Consider the following 16,564-nt stretch of genomic DNA (forward strand, 5'->3'; position numbering starts at 1 on the left):
AATAACTTGTTTTCTAAATGGCAGTTATGAAACATTATAAGACAGGGTTAGCAAGGCTGACAAAGCAGCATAACTGGTTTTACACAGTTTTTCTGACATCTTTTTATTTCGACAAAATTCAGGTTAAAGATTGCTTTGTCTAACACCGTTTCTGGATTATAGTGGTCATTCAATTTTTAGAGTATAAGAGAATTTTACCACAATTTAGAAAAAACAATAGTAATGAAAACAGTAAATTCTAGACGACATTAATTGCAGTTCCAAACCATCACATGTAAAAAAAATTTAATAGAAGACTGAGCTTACCAAATGAAGAAACTAGTTGGCTTATGACGTTGTACTTCCCTGGCCCATCCCTTACTCTCCCCACAGTTGCAGAGTTGGGTTGTGGGGCAGTCAGGGATTTGGGAAGGGAGAAAGAGAGATTAGGGATGGGGAGTGCTGGGACACAGTGTAGAATCCAGTACCTCAGTCAAATGTCCAGGGGAACATTGAGGAGGGGGAGTTGGTGGATAAGGAATAGGGTCCTTGAGGAATCTATGAGCTTCCTGAAAGGGGCTGCTCAGCTTCAGGGAACTTGGAGCAGAAGCTGCAAGGTCCAGCGATGCGGAAGCAAGGACTAGGGGGTTTGAGAGGAGAGGTTCCACTTTTTGCCTTGAGGGGTGGGATTAAGCGTGCCCACGGACCCAGGGCTATTTTCAGTAGGGTCCTGAAATAGCTGTTATGCCTCCCCTCCTTCCTTTTTGCCAGGTGAAGGAGAGTAACCCAGTGGTGCCTAGTCCCCTCTCTTTCACTAGAGAGTTCAATGCTCTGTCGCTAAGGTGTTTCTTTTTTAGATCTATGCATTTTCTCCAATTTACCTTAGTGCCAAATAGTATCATGAATTCTGACCTATCTTAAGCATCAAATTAGGAGTAACACATTTCACTTAAAATATGACCAGAATGTATTAACTACCTTTTGACTATGTGACATTACAAAAAAGACTTTTCTTTTAGGTGAAGCATGAAATGTTTAAGTGCTAGTCAATCTGCCTCTCTGATATAAGGGAAAAAAATTTCCCCACTTCTCTCCACCTCCAAAACCTGCCCAAGATTAGAAGGTAGAAAGAGAGAGAATTTTACCAACTTTCCATAAATTTCCAGACCTTTTATGCTTTCCTTAAACTTTGTACCTATACTGTTCTCTTTCCTTCATGCTTATTCCTTCTGGTGGGCTATGATGAAAGCCCATTTCTAACTGCATATATCTTATTTCTTTCTATTTCTGATATGACACTGTCTTTAGCAATCATATAAACTGAACAGTGCAAGATTTGTCTTTCTCTTTCTCTCTTCCATCCATTCACTCTTCTGAAGCTATTATCAGAGAGGGAGAGAGAGGGAAGGAAAGAGATAACTACATTCCAAAGTCCAGCTTCAGCAGGCTGAATGCATTAACACAGACATTCTCATTCACACAGGCACAGATAGAATATATAGAAACAGAAGATATACAGACAAGGAATCCAAAAACCCAGAGAGGATTGTCAGAAATCCTCTGCACAAAGCAGACATTTTTGCATGGCTCTCCAGATCATAATGGAAGCTAGGTAAAATGTTCTTTACAGTCTTGGAGACCAAGTTTCTGAGGAGTGAATATGGGTAGGTTGGCTCATCATTTGCCTTGTAAGTCTTAGAAATGGGTATAGAGAGGAAGGGTATCAAAAAGCACCTGTAGCCCACCTCAGCACCTAGTGTCCTAGAGAGGGAATGAACTCACACACAAACTCCCTACCAAGGCATCCCTTGTCTCTTGGGGATTGTGCCAGAGCCTGTTGAAGGCTCCACTTGAACCCCAGTAAGTCTTCCAAGGTACTTAAGGGGTGAACCTCAACTACAAGACTAGGAGAGTGGAAGGGCTTGGGAAGCTTAATAGAAAGGGGAGGAGAGGGGAAGCTTCCCTTGACTTGAAGAATGCATGAGACTTTAGACTGTGCCCCATGCTGGGCACCAAAAATATGATGAGGATTGGACTGGAGAGTGTGAGACCCCTACAAAGACCACTGTACTGGAGTAGGTTGCCTGGAATGAATTCACAGACTTAAGCACTCTTGAGGTCAAGGTAAGGATTAATTACACTTTTCAGTGGGCAAGAGTTCTTAGGGACTCTGCGATTTGAATGGGGTCCAGGTAAAGTTTATCTAGGACATTCTCTAGTAAAACATGTGCCAAATATGCTAACTAGATGATTCAGGGTGGGATTAGGGAGTGGATAGTCCTTAAAGGAACATGTAGTTTTGCTATTTACTGCACAGGTATTTCATCCAGAATTGATTGGGAAATAGCACAAGGAGGGACTACATGGAGGTGTGGTTTTAGACCTGAATAATTACAAAGTCAAGTGACAGTTAGGGCTGACTAAGGAATACCAGTCTGCCCTCATCAATGTCTTGCTAGACAAGATAAATGTAAAGGAGTATACATATGTCCAAGTCTAGAATACATATGATGGATCAGTGAATAGTAAATGTTATTATGACCCAGTACGTCACAGCTCAGCCAGTATACAGCTGGTTCAGACTAATAAATTCTATAGGTGAAGTGGGCTGCTGTTTCAGAAAAGAGGTATAAGTTTTACTGGGACAGTCTGTGTCCTTGGGCTGGGGAAAAGTTGCTTGGGATACTGTTTTGAGGCTAGGGAAGAAAGTGATTTTTAAAGAGAAATGTCATTTTAGAATTGACATCCAAGCACATGCACCTAAGCACCCCATCAACCCCATTTGAGGTTTTCTTAGTAAAGATACTGGAGTGATTTGCCATTTCCTTCTCCACCTCATTTCACAGATGAAGAAACTGAGGCAAACAAGGTTAAGTGATTTTCCCAGTGTCACACACTTGATGTCTGAGGACAGATTGGAATTCACAAAAGGGAGTCTTCCTGACTCCGCCATTCTATCCACTGCACCATTTATTTGCCCCTTGTATTATATTACATGTTATAAGATAGAATCATATTCAGATCATTCATTACTCTTAGACTCCTAGTCCTACCAGAATAGCATGATACATGTTTTAAAAAAAGCAAATGAATCTAAAGATGACATTATAGGCATTCCAATTTTATCCAGAGTTTCCGTTTTCTATAAGAAAAAGAGCAAGGGATAAAAATGTTTGCCTTCTCTCCCAACATCATGGTAACTTAAAAATTTCACCAAATGGCACATATGTACAAAGGAAATACTTATCCTAGAGTATTGATACTCTCTATGTCCCTTTCCCCCTAGACCATAAGGCAGAGACATAGTCTAAGGAAACATTAACAAGTGAAAAAAGACGGGTAAAAAGCAAACTCTGACATCAGAAGTGTCCCAAGTGAGATTGATGAGAGAGTTCATCAGCCTCTCTCTATACTTCTAATCAAATCCCAGGACTCTCCAGTCCTGAGAGAAAACACTCATACCAAACAATCCAGAACCTCTGGTTATATTGATGAGTGATACTTTCTCCCTTACATCTGAAATGAAAGCTTCACAAAAAGCCATGATCAGAAACTGAGATCTCTAGTTCAGAGTTCTGAGACAAGTTCAGTGTGTATGAGATCTATACTTAGAATTAGGCTGAGAATAAAAATGGCACATGAGGGACAGTTTCCAAGACTGTCATCATTATGTTCATCAAGACTATTTACCTTCTAGAACACTGGGTGAAATAACTCTCAGTTCTAAGACTGACAGGTGAGTAAATGCCTTCCTTCTTAGCTTAAGTCATAGCAATCTAAGATTTTGTAAAACACATCCTGAAAAGCCAACTTGGGCAGCAAGAGATCTGAACATGTGGTTGGTGAAGAAACAATGCTGTGAGGGCACGTGCAAAGTCAGTGCTTGTCAAGGTGACTCTGGCCTTTCTGTCTTTCAGCAGTCTTTCATTAAAGAGAGGGCTGCAGTTTCATTGGATTTCTCACTTTTTGACCCAAGTAACATGAACATCTCCAACAATATTTTCTTATCTCTGAAATGTTTTTGGCCATCTGAGTTTTTATTAGGAGTTCAGGTGCATAATCAGAATATAAAGAAGGAAAAGCACTTGTCAATGACCCCAAAGAAAATCTAACTGGTGTCATTTCTTTCTGTCATTGATTCTTTACTATGGCCCATATTGCTTACATTTCCCAGGCCACGGTACTCACTGAAAGAAAATCAGGTAAAATTCATTTTATTACTTTGCTATACATGTCTCATAACTCTGTGAGGCCACCAAAGATACCAGAGACAACACAGAAATACCAAACAGTGGCCAAAAAGGTCTGAGTTTGATAGGTTGCTTGGGTATCTGTGCTTGGATCCCAATTCTAAAATCCCATTTCTCTCTAAAAATCACATTTCTCCCTAGCCTCAAAGCATGGTCTCTGGCAGTTTCTCCCCAGTTTCAGGACAGCCTGCCCTAGCAAAACTTTTATCTCTCTTCCTGATACAGTAGCCACTTGTACCTCTAGAATTTGTTAGTTTGAACCAGCTGTGTACTGGCTGAGCTGTGTATGTGTTCATCCTTCGTTGCTGAAGAACACCATGCCATCAGAGAAATAATGACATGACTTGCACTTGACTTTGTTTTGAGTGAGGGAGGGCTGTGCAGGTCACCAGCCTCACTTCTTCTGCAGCACTGCGTGAATCCAGTGACCAGATATTCATCAGGATGACTGGAGATGAACCAGGATGAGGCAATTGGGGTTAAGTGACTTGCCCAAGGCCACATAGCTAGTGAGTGTCAAGTGTCTGAGGTGATATTTGAACTCAGGTCCTCCTGACTCCTGAACTGGTGCTCTATCGACTGAACCACCTAGCTGCCCCACTGACTGAACTGGCTGTGTACTGGATCATAAAGATATTTGCTACTCACTGACCTGTTATATGTATGCTAAACTTAGGCATATGCATACTCTCTTATGTTTATCTAGTCTAAAAAGACATTAATGGGGTCAGGCTGGATATTTCTCAGGCAACCTGATGGTTCGTTGACTTAGTGATGTTTCAGGTCTAAAACCACATCTTCCTGTAGTCCCCCTTCCACATCCCACCTCACTTTGGGCTATTTCCCAATGAGCTCTGGGTAAAATACTTGGGCACTAGATACTAAAAGTATATGTTCCTTTAAAAGCTGACCACTCCTTAACCACTCCCTAATCCTGCCCTGAATCACCTACATAGCATATTTGTCACATGCTATACTATAGAATGTCCTATATTAACTTTATCTGCACCCTTTTCAAATTGCAGGTTCCCTACGAACTCTTGCGTGCTGAAAAGCATAACAATAAATCTTTACCACCTTACTTCAAGAATCCTTGAGTTTGCAAATTCATTCCAGAAGACCTTCACCTGTACTCTGGTCTTTAGGGGATCTCCATAATTCCCACCCTTCTTTACCAGGCTTTGTCAAGTTTAGTCTCCCTTTATATTAATATTTTTTTTTTCATGGAGGGGAGAAGCAATCAGTACTAAGTGACTTGCCCAGGGTCACGTAGTAAATATCTACAGCAGATTAGAACTCAGGTCCTCCTGATTCCAGGCCCGGTACTCTGTGCACTGCACCTCCTAGCTGCTCCCCATTCTCCCATTCTTTATGAATCTCTAAAAAATCATGAGGATCTTCTGTGATATGCTGTTTTTATCCCATTCTCACAGAGCATTCCTTTCAAATGGACAGAGGGAATAACTCTGCAGTTTCAGAGTTCATCCTTGAAGGGCTAACACAGAGGTTAGAGCTCCAGATTTCCCTCTTACCATTATTCTTGAGCATATATGTGGTCACCGTTGTGGGGAACCTGGGCATGATAACACTGATTAGCATCACTTCTCATCTCCATACTCCCATGTACTATTTACTCAGCAGCTTGTCTTTCATTGATTTCTGTCATTCTACAGTGATCACCCCCAAAATGTTAGTGAATTTTGTGTCAGAGAAGAATATCATCTCCTACAACGAATGCATGACTCAGCTCTATTTCTTCCTCCTTTTTGCAATTGCTAAGTGTCATATGTTGGCAGCTATGGCCTATGACCGTTATGTAGCAATTTGTAGTCCCCTGCTATATAATACTATCATGTCCCTTCAGGTCTACATTTGGTTAGTAGGTGGTGTATACATGATGGGCTTGGTTGGTGCCACAGTTTACACAGGCTTCATGCTTAGAGTATTCTTCTGTAAAGACAATGTCATCAATCATTACTTCTGTGATCTCAATCCTCTCCTAGAGCTTTCTTGCTCCAGCACCTATATTAATGAAATTATGGTTGTTTGCCTCAGCACCTTTAATATCTGCATACCAACTCTCACCATTGTTAGCTCTTACATCTTCATTATTGCCAGCATTCTCCATATTCGCTCCACTGAAGGGAGGTCCAAGGCTTTCAGCACCTGCAGCTCTCATATGGCAGCAGTGGGTTTCTTCTTTGGTTCAGCTGCCTTCATGTATCTGCAGCCCTCTTCAGTGAGCTCCATGGAACAGGGGAAAGTATCCTCTGTGTTTTATACAATCCTTGTCCCCATGTTGAACCCCCTTATCTATAGCCTGAGGAACAAAGATGTCAAAGCTGCCATGAAGAAACTCTTGGAGAGAAGAATGTTCTGGTGAAAAAATGAACTCCCAGGGTAACGAGTTTGTTAGGTTGTTCTGTAAAATGTGTTCCTTTTGTAAAATCAATTATTTTTCTTAGACTCTGATTTTTAAAGAGAAATGTGATTTTAGAATTGGGATCCAAGCACATGCACGTATGCACCCTATCAACCCCATTTGAAGTTTTCTTAGTAAAGATACTGGAGTGATTTGCCATTTCCTTCTCCAGCTCATTTCACAGATGAAGAAACTGAAGCAAACAGGGTTAAGTGATTTTCCCAGTGTCACACACTTGATGTCTGAGGACAGATTGGAATTCACAAAAGGGAGTCTTCCTGACTCTGGCATTCTATCCACTGCACTATTTATTTCCCTCTTGCATTACATTACATATTATAAGATGGAATCATATTCAGATCATTCATTACTCCAAGACCCCTAGTCCTACCAGAATGGCATGATACATGTTTTTAAAAAAGCATATGAATCTAAAGATAACATTACAGGCATTCCAATTTTATCCAGAGTTTCCCTTTTCTATAAGAAAAGGAGCAGGGGATAAAAAGGTTTGCTTTCTCTTCAAAATTTCACCAAGTGGCACATATGTAGAAAGGAAATACTTATCCTAGAGTATTGATACTCTCTATGACCCTTTCCCCCCAGACCATAAGGCAGAAACATAGTCCAAGGAAACATTAACAAGAGAAAAAAGACGGGTAAAAAGCAAACTCTGACATCAGAAGTGTCCCAAGTGAGATTGATGAGAGAGTTCATCAGCCTCTCTCTATATTTCTAATCAAATCCCAGGACTCTCCAGTCCTGAGAGAAAACACTCATACCAAACAATCCAGAACCTCTGGTTATATTGATGAGTGATACTTTCTCCCTTACATCTGAAATGAAAGCTCCACAAAAAGCCATGATCAGAAACTGAGATCTCTAGTTTAGAGTTCTGAGACAAGTTCAGTGTGTATGAGATCTATACTCAGAATTAGGCTGAGAATAAAAATGACACATGAGGAACAGTTTCCAAAACTGTTATCATTATCCTCATCAAGGCTATTTACCTTCTAGAGCGCTGGGTGAGATAACCCTTAGTTCTAAGACTGACAGGTGAGTAAATGCCCTCCTTCTTAGCTTAAGTCATAAGAATCTAGGATTTTGTAAAACACATCCTGAAAAGCCAACTTGGGCAAGAAATCTGAACGTGTGGTTGGTGAAGAAATAGAGTGCTGTGAGGGGAAATGCAAAGTTAGTGTTTGTCAATGTGGCTCCAGCCCCTCTGTCTTTCAGCAGTCTTTCATTAAAGAGAAGGTTGCAGTTTCATTGGATTTTTCACTTTTTGACCCAGGTAACAAATGAACATCTCCAACAATATTTTCTTGTCTCTGAAATGGGTACAGACATCATTGCATTTGGCCATCTGAGTTTTTATTAGGAGTTCAGGTACATAATCAGAATATAAAGAAGGAAAAGCACTTGTCAATGACCTTAAAGAAAAATTAACTAGTGCCATTTCTTTCTGTCATTGATTCTTTATTATCGCCCATATTGCTTACATTTCCCCAGCCACGATACTCACTGAAGGAAAATCAGGTAAAATTCATTTTATTAGTTTGTTATGCATGTCTCATAACCCTGTGAGGCCACTAAAGATTCCAGAGACAACACAGAAATACTAAATAGTGGCCAAAAAGCCCTGAGTTTGATAGGTTTCTTGGCTATCTGTGCTTGGATCCCAATTCTAAAATCCCATTTCTCTCTAAAAATCACATTTCTCCCTAGTCTCAAAGCACGGTCCCTGGCAGTTTCTCCCCAGTTCAAGGATAGCCTGCCCTAGCAAAACTTTTATCTCTCTTTCTGATACAGTAGTCACTTGTACTTCTGGAATTTATTAGTTTGAACCAGCTGTATACTGGCTGAACTGTGTGTGTGTTCCTCCTTCGTTGCCAAAGAAGACCATGCCATCAGAGAAATAATGACATGACTTGCACTTGACTTTGTTTTGAGTGAGGGAGGGCTGTGCAGGTCACCAGCCTCACTTCTCCTGCAGAGCCATTTGAATCCAGTGACCAGATATTCATCAGGATGACTGGAGATGAACCAGGATAAGGCAATTGGGGTTAAGTGACTTGCCCAAGGTCACATAGCTAATGAGTGTCAAGTCAAGTGTCTGAGGTGAGATTTGAACTCAGATCCTCCTGACTCTTGAACTGGTGCTCTATCCGCTGCACCACCCATCTGCTCCACTGACTGAACTGGCTGTGTACTGGATCATAAAGATATTTGCTACTCACTGACCTATTATAGGTATCCTAAACTTAGGCATGTGTATACTCCCTTATGTTTATCTAGTCTAATAAACCATTAATGGGGTCAGGCTGGATATTTCTCAGGCAGTCTTGATGGTTCATTGACTTAGTGATGTTTCAGGTCTAAAACCACATCTTCCTGTAGTCCCCCTTCCACATCCCACCTCCCTTTGGGCTATTTCCCAATGAATTCTGGGTAAAATACTTGGGCACTAGATAATAAAAGTATATGTTCCTTTAAAAGCTGACCACTCCTTAACCACTCCCTAATCCTGCCCTGAATCACCTACTTAGCATATTTGTCACATGCTATACTATAGAATGTCCTATATTAACTTTATCTGCACCCTTTTCAAATTGTAGGTTCCCTAAGAACTCTTTCATGCTGAAAAGTATAACAATAAATCTTTACCACCTTACTTCAAGAATCCTTGAGTTTGCAAATTCATTCCAGAAGACCTTCACCTGTACTCTGGTCTTTAGGGGATCTCATAATTCCCACCCTGCTTTACCAGGCTTTGTCAGGTTCAGTCTCCCTTTATATTAATTTACTTTTTTTTTCATGGAGGGGAGAAGCAATTAGTGTTAAGCGACTTGCCCAGGGTCATGTAGTAAATATCTACAGCAGATTAGAACTCAGGTCCTCCTGACTCCAGGCCTGGTACTCTGTGCACTGCATCTCCTAGCTGCTCCCCATTCTCCCATTCTTTATGAATCTCTAAAAAATCATGAGGATTTTCTGTGATGTGCTGTTTTTATCCCATTCTCACAGAGCCTTCCTTTCAAATGGACAGAGGGAATAACTCTGAAGTGTCAAAGTTCATCTTTGAAGGGCTAACACAGAGGCCAGAGCTCCAGATTCCCCTCTTACTACGATTCTTGAGCATATATGTGGTCACCGTTGTGGGGAACCTGGGCATGATAACACTGATTAGCATCACTTCTCATCTCCATACTCCCATGTACTATTTACTCAGCAGCTTGTCTTTCATTGATCTCTGTCATTCTACAGTGATCACCCCCAAAATGTTAGTGAATTTTGTGTCAGAGAAGAATATCATCTCCTACAATGAATGCATGACTCAGCTCTATTTCTTCCTCATTTTTATAATTGCTGAGTGTCATATGTTGGCAGCTATGGCCTATGACCGTTATGTAGCAATTTGTAGTCCCCTGCTATATAATGTTATTATGTCGCATCAGGTCTGCATTTGGTTAGTAGGTGGTGTATACATGATGGGCTTGGTTGGTGCCACAGTTTACACAGGCTTCATGCTTAGAGTATTCTTCTGTAAAGACAATGTCATCAATCATTACTTCTGTGATCTCAATCCTCTCCTAGAGCTTTCTTGCTCCAGGACTTATATTAATGAAGTTGTAGTTGTTTGCCTCAGCACCTTTAATATCTGCATACCAACTCTCACCATTGCAAGCTCTTACATCTTCATTATTGCCAGCATTCTCCATATTCGCTCCACTGAAGGGAGGTCCAAGGCTTTCAGCACCTGCAGCTCTCATATGGCAGCAGTGGGTTTCTTCTTTGGTTCAGCTGCCTTCATGTATCTGCAGCCCTCTTCAGTGAGCTCCATGGAACAGGGGAAAGTATCCTCTGTGTTTTATACAATCCTTGTCCCCATGTTGAACCCCCTCATCTATAGCCTGAGGAACAAAGATGTCAAAGCTGCCATGAAGAAGCTCTTGGAGAGAAGAATGTTCTGGTGAAAAAATGAACTGCCAGGGTAACGAGTTTGTTAGGTTGTCCTGTAAAATATGTTCCTTTTGGAAAAATCATTTATTTTTCTCAGATGCTGAGGTACATTGGCATATACTTTCTGCTCACAATATGTTTTCTGAAATGCTTCCCTTATCCTCTCTCTTTTCAAGTATATTACAGTGTTCCTTTTTGAGCATTAATAATGATCAGGTATGCTAATAAAGAATATTGCAGTATCATGTCTTTGACTTGATGAGCCATTGCATTTTAAGAATTGCAAAGTTGTTTAGCTGACATCTACTCTAAAGATTTCACCTTTCAAAGATTTCATCTCCGTGTAATTTATGTTCAGCATTGCAATAAACTGCTTAGGTACCTTAACTATTCTGCTTTATCTGTAGCTTCTGCTGCCTTTGTTATATTATTCCATTCAATCTTCACCCGTTTTCTTTTTCCTCAGTACTTGGTCTACCCAATCAATTAATTGACTGGGCATATGGCTCTAATCCCTTCTTTCTTATACTGCTAATGTGATAATTTCCTTCCCTTGGTATGTTTCTTGTATTTAAGGACTGCAAACTACTCCAAATATGTGAATATCTTTTCACCGTGTAATAAGCTGTACAGCCATCTGTCACCAATACAGGTCATGGCTAGCTTCCACTAGTCTTACCAAATCCTCAACATTCATGGAAACTTAGCACCAATATGTCAAATTTTGAGCCCTTTCAGAGTGCAAAACAAATTAATTAAATATTTGCTGAAGAGTTATAATAATTAAACTGTAAGTGTACTAGTAGATCTTAAAGTCATTGGAGGGAATGAGTTTTCTTGCACAAATGCAAGAAACTCTTTTATTACTTAAAAGTGTTTGAGGAAACTCTCAATAGACAATTCTTATGAGGACACTTCTTAAGTCAGCTGTAATCTGCGACTTTGCACATTTCAGCTGTTCTAACAAGAATACCAGGTTGGTAAAGAGATTATTAGAGATCACCAAACTGGTATGTATACTTTATCTGGAGCTCGTCATGGATCCCAAAACTCTAAAAGTTGCATCACTTAGTACAGAAAATTTGAGAAGAAAGGAGTTTATTTTTTCCTGGCTATCTCAAAGAGAGAACATACCCACTGAACCCGGAGGTTGACTCTGAATAGCCAAGTATCAGCTCAGCTATCTTGAAAAAATGTTAATAGTTTTGAGAAGATGCCTTCTCTTCACCCTTTAACTGAGGAATATGGAGATATTATATTACCTGGCTCAAAGAGAAGACTTGGGCTTATAGTGAGTGAATGTTATAATATGGGTGCAAAGTGGAATTATAAAAAAGAGGCTAAAGACTTGAAGCCATCATAAAGAAGGTGATAGCAGCCCAGTAGCACTTGTTCTGTTCATTTTTCACCTAAGATGTTATCCTGGTGTATAGCAAGGGAAATGGTTAACGTATGAGAATATGGGAATTTGGTTCAGGAAGGACTTGTGATATGATTTCTGCTACATATTGCTATTTAATAATAGTGGTATCTACTAACATAGTATCTACTAATACCCAAAATGTAATACTGAACATTTTAAACTCATATTCTTTTAACGGAGCTTTATATAAAACCTGCGCACAGTTGAACATGTCTTCACATTTTATTTCTTGACAAATAATTCATAGGGGCTTGCAGAGCAGGAGAGTTAGATTAGGCAAGTCAACAAAGGGACTTGAAATTCATTGTGTCCTGGCAAGATTGCAGTCACAGTTTTGCATTAATTTTCAGCCAGTACATCTTAAGAAGAATGCTGATAAGGTGGAACATATCCAGAGGAAGATGACCAGTGTGGTGAGGGTACTGAAGATCAGGCATTATAACCATCATTTGAAGGAAATAGAGTTGTTCAGCCTTGAGAAGAAGAGAGGTTAGAGACTTCAAGTACTTAGAGTGCTGTCATATGGAAGGAAAATCAGACACAGGCATGGAGAGAAAGTCATAGACAAATTCATGGTCAGAAAGAAGAAAGAGAAGAGAAGAGAGACACACAGAGAGAAACAGAATTTTCATTCTTTTCTTGGTGGTTTTTTTTTTGTGCTGTTACAGCATAATATCTCTCCATGTTAGGTGACAATTTTAGGTAAACATTCTATATGAGATAAGAAGATATATCAGGCATCCCAAGCACAATCTGATACATTACCTCTTTTAAGAGTGTCTCATCACCACAACACTATGTTTGAAAATCCAGACATAAATGCTATCATGGAATATCATAGAAGGTCTTCTTTCTACCACCATTACTGTTGATGATGACCTGGTGGCATGTGGTTCACTAGTTCAGAAAGCAAGCACAAGGCTAGCAGTTCATAACTAACAGATGAGTTTCTTAGCAAGATAAACCTATTCATGTGATGCCTGTTGTACTTTCCATACTTTTGCATATTCATCCTGGCTCTAAACTCAGTGTAATAATACATACACACACATGCATGCACACACACATCTTTAAAGTGCAACAGAAATAGATACTGATTTCTCTTGATGGGTGTGAACCAGTATTTAAGATACATCTTGCAAAAGAAAAAATGGAGGAGGAAGGAAGAAAAGAGGCTATTGATTTAGCATTACTCAGAGTTTAAGGCAGGGAAACTAGAGATTTGTTGGTGATATGACTCCTAATGGAATGTGGTTATAGCCATTCTGGAAGAATGATATCAAAGAAATTCATAGTTAAATTGTGTAAATGATTTTGCCAATTGAAATTCATTTTGGTCCAGGGAGACAGTATAGACAGAATTACCTTTAAGGGAATATATGAGGAATTGGAGGAATTTCTATATTTGTGTCCTGTAACTGCAGATTTAACTATCTCCATTGACATGAACATGCATGTCAATGACTACCTAGAGCAGTAGTCTTCACATTTTTTGACGCACCCATAACAGTAAGAAATTTTTTGATTCAGCACCCATAATATAACTATGATTATTTATAAATTTAGATAACTGATCTTCTCTATTAATATATATTAAAATTAACAACATGCAAGTCAACAAGAATTTATTGAGTGCCTGTTTTCTGCTATGCACTGTGGTATATTCTGGGAATACAAACAAAGGTAAAAAAGGTCTCTGCTCTCAAGGAGCTCACCATTTAATAGGGAAAGACAGCCTGTAAACAACTTTGTACCAGCAAGATATATTCAAAATAAATTGGAAATAATCCATAGAAAGGAGGTGCTTGCACTAAGAAGATTCAGGAAAGACTTCTTATACAAGGTGCACTATATCTTAATCTTGAAGGAAAACCAGAGAAGCTAGGAGCTGAAGACAAGGAGGGAGAGAATTACAGGCATGCAGAAAATCAGTAAAAACACATGAAGTCAGGATGTAGAGTATGATGTTCAAGAAGCAGCAAGAAGGTTAAGTTATTGAATTGTAAAGTATGTACTTTACAAAACCAAGTGTGAAAAAGGTGTAAGAAGACTAGTAAGGTAGGGGAGAGGTTATGAAGGGCTTTCAACGTAAATTGAATTTATGTAAATTGTTCTTTGATCCTGGAGGTAATAGGAAATCACTTGGGTTTATTGAATGGAAAAGTATGACATAGTCGGACCTTTATTTTTATAGATCATTACGAAACTGAGTGGAATAAGAACTGGAGTGGGAGAGACTTGAGGCAAGGAGACCAACCAAAAGATTATTTCAATAGTCTAGGCTTGAGGTAATGAGGGCCAACACCAGGATGGTTACAGAGTCAGAAGAGAGGAGGTGTATATATGAGAGGTATGATGGTAACATTTATAGAATGGAAACAGATCGTATATAAGTAGCTATGCTGATAATGAGAAATTGAGGATGACCCCCTAGGTTGTAAGCTTAGGCTTTGAGAGGACTGTAGTACCTTCAAATGTAGTAGGAAAGTTAGGAAGAAGGGAGCATATGGGATAAGTACGAGTTTGATTTTGAACATATTCCATTTAAGATGTCCTAACTTAACAAACTCCCATCCAATTTGAAATATCCAATAGGAAGCTGAAGATAAAAATCCAGGGGTAGAGAGAGGTTAAGACTGGGTAAATAAAGTTAAGATTCATTAGCACAGAGATAACAACTGAATCTCTGGAAGCAGATGAGTTCACTAAATGAAATAATAGAGATAGGAGAAAAGAGCCTAGAACATTAAAAATATACATGAAATTGAAGTTAAAAAGAATGAGATAAAGATAAAATAAACGACATTTTAAAATACTGTGTTTTCATTGATGTACAAAACCTTTTTTGTCCTTTAGTAAAATATTTGAATTATATTAAACTAATATTTGTATGAAAACAACATAATTGAATAGATTTTATTATCTTTGGAAATCTTAGACACTTTGCATTAAAATGATTAAAAGGCTGGTTCTAAATTCAATTTATTTCAATGCTAGGTTTGAATGAATGCAAAAGCAGAGGGGGAGTGGGAATCAACAACCTCAGAAAGAGAGAATTTCAAATGGAAGAAGTTCATCATTGGTTGCACTTACTGAATCATGAAACAAAATTTTAATTCCAACCACCAATTATAGAAAAGGTTTTTAAAACTGAGTTTTTACTAGTAAGTTTCCTTTTTCCTGATGCCAACCAGTTGTATTTGAATATTAAACACTTAGTGATGCATTATGTATACTGTGTATGTGATGTGTGTGTGTATGTGTTTGTGTATATACATTGACTTCAAGGGCAAATTGCATGGTATTATTCTTATTTATGGAGACTGTTTACTCAGTGCTCCACTCTAGTGTGAGGGACAGAGTTAGTGGAAGCTGGAAAAAAGAGATATCCTTGCCTTCTGCCTTCCAGTTTCAAGAGATGTCATGACATTATAGAGTCTCTTCAGATTCCTGAAAGGAAAGAAAGACTGGAAAAAAGCAGACATTTAGAGGAGCTGGCAGCCTCTATTATATTCCTATCCCCACCTTGAAACTTACAAAGAAGAATGGAGAATTTTTCCTTAGGTAAGATGTGAGATTATTTTTTCTTGGTTGACATGAGTCACCTCAGTTATGTGATGTGAATACCAAAAGAGTCAAAAGACAGTCCCTTGCCATTGAGGAGTTCAAAATCTAATGAGGGGGATAATAAGTAAACAAATACACAAAAAACAAGCTATACACAGAATAAATAGGAAATAATTAAGAAAAGAAAGCAATCACATTAAGAAGGTTTCGGAAAGGTTTGTTGTAGCAGTTAGGATTTTAGTTCAGATTTGAAAGAAGACAGAGAAACTAGGAAACAGAAATGAGAAGAGAAAACATGCAGACAGCTAGAGAAAATGCCCAGAGCCTAGAGAGAAAGTGTCTTGGTCTTGGAACATTAACAAGGCTAGTGCCACCGGATCCAAGAGTATATAGTGGCGAGGATTGGAAAGGTAAAGAGGGAGATGACTAGTTTATGAAGAACCTTGAATACTAAAGACTTTTTATTTGTTCTTGGGGGTGATAGGGAGCATTTGAGCTCATTCAGTAGAGGGATGACATGTTTGGATCTGTGATTTAGAAAAATCATGTCAGTTACTGAAGGATGGATTGAAGTGGAGGGATACATGTGGCATACAGACCCACAAGTAGGCTGTTGCAATAGTCCAAGCATGAGGTGATGAGAACTTGTACCAAGGTGGTGGCTGTATCAGAAGAGAGAAGGAAAAATAGTTGAAAAATGTTGCAAAGGTGAAATGAATAGAACTTGTCAATGGATGGGATATGAGAGGTGAGAGATAGTGAAGTTGAAGTTGATACCTAGATTGCAAGCCTGGGAGACTGGGCAGATAATGGTGCCTTCAGAGGTAATGGGGAAAATAGGGACAAGGGAGAGTTTAGGAGGAAAGATAACGAGTTCCCTTTCGGACAGATTGAGTTTAAGAAGTGTACAAGGCATTCAGCTCCAAGGAAGTTAGGACAGGATAGGTAGATTGGTGAACT

The 16,564-nt window shown here is 39.2% G+C and overlaps 2 protein-coding genes across 2 annotated transcripts; both read left to right on the forward strand.

Annotated features, from left to right (window-relative positions):
• Positions 1-5,676: 5,676 nt before the first annotated feature.
• Positions 5,677-6,612, forward strand: LOC140508990 (olfactory receptor 8G1-like). Its single transcript, XM_072616906.1, has one exon. The coding sequence runs from the start codon at positions 5,677-5,679 to the stop codon at positions 6,610-6,612; it is 936 nt and encodes a 311-aa protein (XP_072473007.1).
• Positions 6,613-9,692: 3,080 nt separating this feature from the next.
• Positions 9,693-10,628, forward strand: LOC140508991 (olfactory receptor 8G1-like). Its single transcript, XM_072616907.1, has one exon. It carries the CDS (start codon positions 9,693-9,695, stop codon positions 10,626-10,628), a length of 936 nt encoding a protein of 311 aa, XP_072473008.1.
• The last annotated feature ends 5,936 nt before the right edge of the window (positions 10,629-16,564 follow it).

Source organism: Notamacropus eugenii, chromosome 5 (genome assembly GCF_028372415.1).
Source record: "Notamacropus eugenii isolate mMacEug1 chromosome 5, mMacEug1.pri_v2, whole genome shotgun sequence".
Classification (NCBI taxonomy): Eukaryota; Metazoa; Chordata; class Mammalia; order Diprotodontia; family Macropodidae; genus Notamacropus; species Notamacropus eugenii.

Excerpts from the sequence above, each read along its gene's own strand:
- LOC140508990 (XM_072616906.1), top strand. The coding sequence starts at position 5,677 with ATGGACAGAGGGAATAACTCTGCAGTTTCAGAGTTCATCCTTGAAGGG.
- LOC140508991 (XM_072616907.1), top strand. The coding sequence starts at position 9,693 with ATGGACAGAGGGAATAACTCTGAAGTGTCAAAGTTCATCTTTGAAGGG.